Genomic DNA, 8,105 nt, shown 5'->3' with positions numbered 1-8,105 from the left:
CACACACGGTGACACACGGGGAAGCATGTACTCACACACAGAGACACGGGGAAGCGTGTACTCACACACACGGTGGCACACGGGGAAGCATGTACTCACACACAGAGACACAGGGAAGTGTGTACTCACACACACGGGGAAGTGTGTACTCACACACAGACACACAGGGAAGTGTGTACTCACACACAGACACACAGGGAAGTGTGTACTCACACACATGGAAGCCTGTACTCACACACGGACACGCATGTTTACCTTCTCTCTTGGGGGTCGAGGTCACAGAATGTAACACTGCTGATGGGATAGTGACGGCGGAAGAATAGCCTGGAACAGTAAGAAATGCCATTTTATGAGTGCGAGGTCAGTACCGGGGGTGGGGGGTTGGAGGGGGGTGGGGAGGTTGGAGGGGGGGGGAGGTTGGAGGGGGGCGTGTGGTGACATCTAGCCTATCCAGGGCAGGGCAAACACAGAGTTTCAGCACAACCTCCCTGAGTATCTATCCTCATAGAATCCCCACAGAGTGGAAACAAACCATTCGGCCTGACAAGTCCACACTGACCCTCCAGGGAGCATCCCACCCAGGCCCATCCCTGTAGCTGCGCCCAATCCACCCTAACCTGCACATCTTTGGACTGTGGGAGGAAACCGGAGCACCCGGAGGAAACCCACGCAGACACGGGGAGAATGTGCAAACTCCACACAGACAGTTGCCCGAGGGTGGGATCGAACCCAGGTCCCTGGCGCTGTGAGGCTACAGTGCTAACCACTGAGCCACCGTGCTGCCGTTATTGCTTTTTTATTGTTTTATTTTAATGATCTTTCTGCAGGGGAGTGGGGCTGGAGTTTTGGAGTTATGGTGGGGGAGTGTAAGGGTCCATCAGATCAGACAGCGAGAGGCTGGAAGGGCAGCGGTGTTCACTCAGTTTGATGTCTGACCCTGACTGGACAGTGGGAACAGAAACAAGGTGCTGGAGTCCACCATTCGGCCAATTGATCTTAATCTGACCCTTCAACAAGCCCATGGCTGATCCTCGAACTCAGTGTCATATTCCTGCTCTCTCTCCAAACCACCCTGACACTGTTAACGTCGAGAAATCAGTTTCTTCTTCAAACACCCTCGGTGACCCAGCTCCCACAGCCACAAATGGTCTGAAAACTGCTCTGTCCGATGATGCAGTGACACTGAGAGCTTTAATGAGAATCCCATGGGAATAGGGCCTGAGGAATGACACAGTCAGGACAGTGTCACTATCAGTGGGTCACCGTGCTGGGAATCCCAGCCCCGAGGGAGGGGTCTGCCTCACTATCTCCGCTTCAGGTTATCACAGCCAGGAGCATAAATAATTAATTCGCACAGTTTCCACAACACGCTTCATAGCACCGGCTGGAGGGAGGAATCGAGGTAAACAAGAGGGTAACATAATTCACTCAGTCTCTCCCACTGAGACCCACACACTCACTCACACACTCACTCACTCACACACACACACACACTCACTCATACACACTCACTCACACTCACACACTCACTCACTCACACTCACTCACACTCACTCACACTCACACACTCACTCATACACACTCACACTCACTCACACACTCACACACACACTCACTCACTCATACACACACTCACACTCACACTCACTCACACACTCACTCACACTCACTCACACTCACACACTCATACACACTCACTCACACTCACACTCACTCACTCACACACTCACTCACACTCACTCACACTCACTCACACACACTCACACACTCACTCACACTCACTCTCACACTCAGTCACACTCACTCACACACACACACTCACTCACTCACACTCACACACACTCACTCACTCACTCACACTCACACACACTCACTCACTCACTCACACTCACACACACTCACTCACTCACACACACTCACTCACTCACACTCACTCACACACTCACACACTCACTCACTCATACACACTCACTCACACACACACTCACTCACACACACACTCACTCTCACACACTCACGCACTCACTCACACACTCACTCACACACTCACTCACTCACACTCACTCACACACACACACTCACACACTCGCTCACACTCACACACTCGCTCACACTCACTCACACACACTCACACACACACACACACTCACACACTCGCTCACACTCACACTCACTCACACGCACTCACACACTCACTCACACTCACACTCACTCACTCACACTCACTTACACACACTCACTCACACACACACACACTCACACACTCGCTCACACTCACACTCACTCACTCACTCACACACACACTCACACTCACTCACACGCACTCACACACTCACTCTCACTCACACACTCACTCACTCATTCTCTCAGTCACCCACTCACTCACTCACACTCTCTCACTCACTCCCTCCCTCCCTCCGTCCCTTACTCCCTCCCTCCCTTACTCCCTCCCTCTCAGGTTGAGGTTAGCTGACAGTTACACGCGGACAGAGCTGAGGTTTCTTACTTCCTCTGGTTGTCAGTCAGGGTGATTCCCTGAGAGGACACTTTGAAATGGACGACTGTAGCGACAGGCTGTGCGGGGGCTCCCAGCGTTTCCGAGATGGCCTTGGCAATGGCCTGGGGTCCAGTCAGTGACTCCATGTCCACAGAATTCACAAACAGCACATTACACGCTGTCACAGGAGAGACACACACACACAGAGACAGATCAGTTCACAAAACACAGCGCCGATGGGCCATCAATCCATTTGGGGTCCACGACTGAGCTCAGGACTGTTCCTGGAGATCAGGGGCCTGTTCCCAGAGAGCAGGCAGCAGTCAGATCCCAGTGTCACAGCCTAGTGACCCCCTCTAACTGACAGGGCACCACCCCAGCCCCCTCCACCCCCGCCACCCCCAGATAGTTATTGGCACAGGCTCCTGGTTTCAGCCTGATTGGGTTTGAAGGCCTCAATGGGCCAGGAGCCTGTATGACCGAATCCATCAGAGCAGCTCCCATAGAGACAGGCTCTTCATTGGAGAGAGCCCACAGGGTCTGGTCTCCAATTGGATTGGCTCAGTCGGAACGTCACGACCTTTCGGCACTGAGAGCTGGGATCACAGATGGAGGCTGGTGAGGTCTTCCTCCCCACGGGGAGGCTGCTCCAGCTACCCCCTGGCTTTGAGAGATGGACATTACTGACCCAGGATTGTACCCAGACTCCGCTCCCTGGTGTGTCTCCAACAGCACCAGCCCAAGGCCTTCGATCATGTGTCTCCCACCAGCTGGTCAACATTCCTGCCTTTTCCAAGGTCCCCTGGTCCCTGTCACCCCCAGCAATGACCCTTGGGACAACAAGGAAGCAGTGACCCCTCTCGGATCGTGACGCTACACACTGATCCCCATGATGCCCTAGATTGGTTAATGGGCAGAAATACATCCTTCAGTATCAGTGACAGGCTTTTCACCTGTTAGAGGTTTCACAGCAATATACAAACAGATGTCTCAGACATTAGAGTTGAGATTTCTCTGCACCTCCTCTGTAGCTGTGAGACAACATTCTTCATTCTGTCCTATTACCCTGATGTAAGGTATGATTTGTCTGGTTCGCATGCAAAACAATACTTTTCACTGTATCTCAGTACACGTGACAATAAGAAATCAAATCAAATCAAAGCCAGATCCTGATCTGCCTGAGTGCAGCGACTATGGGCAGGTGTCTGAGAGGGTGTCCCTGATCCTGGGAGCGTCTCACTCTGACCTGCTGGAAACGCTGTTGATCCAGGATAGAAAGGGAAAGAGTTTCAGTCCTGACCTGCACCCTGTTTCAGCAGCTCCATTGGAGAGTTTGATGACACAGCTGGTTCAGGGGTTTTATCCACTGGATCTGAAAGAAAGAATTTACACTTCCACAGAACTGTTTACAATTCCAGGACATCCTCAATACTTAACAACCCCAATAAAATCCACCTGAACAATTAATTCCACTCAAAATTGAGCTTGACTTTCTGAAGGTCACAGTTAATGGAAACAATTTTAAGATAGTCATAGAGTCATATAGTACAGAAACTGACCCTCGGCCCAACTCATCCTCGCTGAACATGTTTCCCAAACTGAACTCGTTGCATTTGCCTGTGTTTGGCCCATATCCTTTCAAACCTTTCCTATTCACGTAGCTGTCCAAATGTCTTTTAAATGTTGTACTGTACCTGCAGCTACCACTTCCTCTGGCAGCTCATCCTATACACACACCACCCTCTGTGTATAAAGGTTGTCCCTCAGGTCCCTTATAAATCTTTCTCCTCTCACCTGAAACCTATTCCCACTACTCTCGAATTCCCCTACTCTAGGGAAAAGGCCTTGGCTTTAGCCCCTCATGATTTTATAAACCTCAATAAGGTCACCCCTCAACCTCCTACGGCCCAGTGAACAAAGTCCCAACCTATCCATCCTCTCCTTAGAACTCAAACCCTCCAGTCCCAGCAACATTCTAGTAAATCTTTTCTGAATGCTCTCCAGCTTAATAATATCTTTCCGACAGCGGGGCAAGCAGACACAGTACTCCAGAAAAGGCCTCACCAATGTCCTGTACAACATCAACATGATGTCCCAATTCCTACACTCAGAAGTCTGAGCAATGAAGGCAAGTGTGCCAAACGCCTTTTTAACCACCCTGTCTACCTGTGACGCAACTATCAAAGAACTATGTACCTGGACCCTCGGTCTCCCTGTTCTACAACACTGCCCAGAGCCCTACCCTTAACTGTATAAATCCTGCCCTTGATAGTAGGAGCTGCCAATGCTGGAGAATCTGAGATAACAAGGTGTAGAGCTGGAGGAACACAGCAGGCCAAACAGCATCAGAGGACCAGGAAAGCTGACGTTTTCTGAAGAAGGGTCTAGGCCCTAAACATCAGCTTTCCTGCCCCTCTGATGCTGCTTGGCCTGCTGTGTTCATCCAGCTCTACACCTTGTTATCTTAAATCCTGTCCTTGTTCGTTTTACCAAAATACAACACCCCACCTTTATCCAAATTAAACTCCATCTGCAACTCCTCAGCCCATTGGCCCAATTGATCAAGATCTCTTTGTAATCTTAGATAACCGTCTTCATTGTTGATTATTCAACCAGTTTTGCTGTCATCTGCAAACTTACTAACCATTCCTCCTAAATTCTCATCCAAACCATTTATATCAATGACAAACAAAAGCGAACCCAGAACTGATCCCTGCAGCATACCACTAGTCACAGGCCTCCAGTCTGAAAAACAATCCTCCACCATCACTCTCTGCCTCCTATCATCAGGCCACATCGTACATTTCTAAAGGGATCAAAGTCAAAGCGAGAATCACCAAATTGGTGCATTGCAGAAGGAGGCTATTTGGCCCTTTATGCCTATAGTTATTCCCCAGTGCCAACCTCCTGCCTTTTCCCATTATCCCAGCACACCATTTCTATCCAATCAACCATCCAATGCCTTCATTGAACCTGCCTTCACCACATTTCCAGGTCGAGGAATTCTTCCAATCCCCTACCACTCACTGGGTGAAAAGATTTCTCTCACACTGTCCTTGCTTCGTTTGCACCTCACTCTAACCCCACGTCCCTATCATTCTTGGAAAAAACAGAGTTAGTGTTTCGGGTCCGGTGACCCTTCTTCACAACTGATGGTGGCTGGAAAAATGTCGGTTGATATGCAGAAAATAGGGAGGGAGTTAACGTAGTCATTAACAGTCCCCATTAACAACTATTCACCCTCCCAGCCTGATCGTTAGCAACTCCTTTGTCTGTCCAACTGTCTTTCTCTCTCTTTGGGCTCTATCCTATTGCTTATTCCCTACCCCACCCACCTCCCTATTTTCTGCATATAAACTGACATTTTCCCAGCCACCATCAGTTCTGAGGAAGGGTCACCGGACCCAAAACGTTAACTCTGTTTTCTCCTTCACAGATGCTGCCAGACCTGCTGGGCTTTTCCAGCAACTTTGTTTTTGTTCATCGTATGTACCCAATCCAGCTCACTCAGGATTTTGAAATTCTTCATGACTTTGAGAGTTAGGCTCCTTTGGACATTTTTAAACCAGAAAATAAACAATTTGGGGTGTAGTACTTTGGTAAAATTTTCAACACAGTACACTGCTAGGTGAAATAACTTGCTAAATAGAATACATCACAAATGATAAAAGAACAGATTTGACAATATCCCCGATACAGCACTGTATTTTACTCATGGCAGGGGCACAGTTGCAGAATAATTTTGAATCAGCTGGTTCAGAATTGTTATGGCACACCCCTGGAGGAGGTGGGAATCAAACACAGGCCTCCTGGCTCAGAATTAGGCTTGGGCTGACAAGTGTCAACTAATATTTGTGCCACACAAATGCCAGGCAAGGACCATCTCCAATAAGACACAATCTAACCTTCACATGGTGTTACCATCACTGAATCCCCCACTATCAACATCCTGGGGGTTATCATTGACCAGAAACTCAACTGGACTCATCACATAAACACAGCGGCTATAACAGCAGCTCAGACACGAGGAATACAGCAGTAAGTAACTCCCCTCCTGACTCCCCAAAGCCTGTCCACCATCTACAAGGCACAAGTCAGGAGTGTGATGGAATACTCCCCACTTGCCTGGATGAGTGCAGCTCCAACAACACTCAAGAAGCTCCACACCATCCAGGACAAAGCAGCCGCTTGATTGGCACCACGTCCACAAACATCCCACTCCCTCCACCACCGACGCTCAGTAACAGCAGTGTGTACTATCTACAAGATGCACTGCAGAAATTCACCAAAGACCCTCAGGCAGCACCTTCCAAACCCATGACCACTTCCATCTAGAAGGACAAGGGCAGCAGATACATGGGAACACCACCCCCTGCAAGTTCCCCTCCAAGCCACTCACCATCCTGACTTGGAAATATATCGCCATTCCTTACTTGCCACTTGTCAGCCCAAGCCTGGATATGGCCCAGATCTTGTTGCATTTGAACATGGACTGCTTCAGTATCTGAGGAGTCACGAATGGTGCTGAACATTGTACAATCATCGGCGAACATTCCCACTTCTGACCTTATGATGGAGGGAAGGTCATTGATGAAGCAGCTGAAGATGGTTGGGCCTAGGACACTACCCTGAGGTCCTCCTGCAGAGATGTCCTGGAGCTGAGATGACTGACCTCCCACAACCACGACCATCTTCCTATGTGCCAGGTATGACTCCAACCACCGGAGCGTTTGCCCCCTGATACCCATTGATTCCAGTTTTGCCAGGGCTCCTTGATGCCAAATTAGGTCGAATGCAGCCTTGATATCAAGGGCTGGAGTCCTGAAGAAGGGTAATACCCGAAACATTGATTGCTCCTTTCCTCAAGATGCTGCCTGGCCTGCGGTGTTCTTCCAACCTCCTATTTATCTATCTGAGCGACACTGAGCAGGTTATTGCTGAGCAGGTGCTGCTTGATAGCGCTGTTACTGACACCTTCCATCACTTTACTGATGATCGAGAGGAGACTGATGCGCGGTAACTGGCCGGGTTGGATTTGTCCTGCTTTTTGTGTACAGGACATACCTGGGCAATTTTCCACATTGTCGGGTAGATGCCAGTGTTGTAACTGTACTGGAACAGCCTGGCTAGGGGAGCGGCAAGGTCTGGAGCACAAGTCTTCAGTACTGTTGCCGGAATGTTGTCAGGGCCCGTAGCCTTTGCAGTATCCAGTGTCTCCAACCTTTTTTTGATGTCACGTGAAGTGAATCGAATTACCTGAACACTGGTATCTGTAATGCTGGGGATCACTGGAGGAGGCCGAGATGGATTATCCACTCGGCACTTCTGGCTGAAGATTGCTGCGAATGCTTCAGCCTTATCTTTTGCACTGATGTGCTAGGCTCTTCCATCATTGAGGATGGGGATATTTGTGGAGCCTCCTCCTCCAGTGAGTTGTTTAATTGTCCTCCGCCATTATTTTCTTTCTTTATCCTCTTCATAGCTTTTCTTTCCTTCCCCACCCCCACGCTCTTCTGCCCGACCAGGAGACTGCAGTTGAAGAGTGGAGCGAGAATGGGCCCAGTCCCGGGGCACAGTGAATGGGCCTAGTCCCGGGGCACAGTGAATG

The 8,105-nt window shown here is 49.6% G+C and overlaps 1 protein-coding gene across 1 annotated transcript in view; it reads right to left on the bottom strand.

Annotated features, from left to right (window-relative positions):
* LOC109937127 (tensin-1-like) overlaps nucleotides 1–8,105 on the bottom strand; it is a 112,114-nt gene that overhangs the window by 2,645 nt on the left and 101,364 nt on the right. Inside the window, exons 15-17 of the mRNA XM_048599287.1 lie at nucleotides 3,798–3,869; nucleotides 2,507–2,675; nucleotides 256–324 (exon numbers count right to left, since the gene is read on the bottom strand). Coding sequence (XP_048455244.1) covers nucleotides 256–324; nucleotides 2,507–2,675; nucleotides 3,798–3,869 — 310 coding nt within the window. The remainder of the gene's footprint in view (nucleotides 1–255; nucleotides 325–2,506; nucleotides 2,676–3,797; nucleotides 3,870–8,105) is intronic.

Source organism: Rhincodon typus, chromosome 7, assembly GCF_021869965.1.
Source record: "Rhincodon typus isolate 14 chromosome 7, sRhiTyp1.1, whole genome shotgun sequence".
Taxonomy (NCBI): domain Eukaryota; kingdom Metazoa; phylum Chordata; class Chondrichthyes; order Orectolobiformes; family Rhincodontidae; genus Rhincodon; species Rhincodon typus.
Note: the sequence above shows the minus strand (reverse complement) of the source record. Positions and strands in the feature narration are given on the sequence as shown.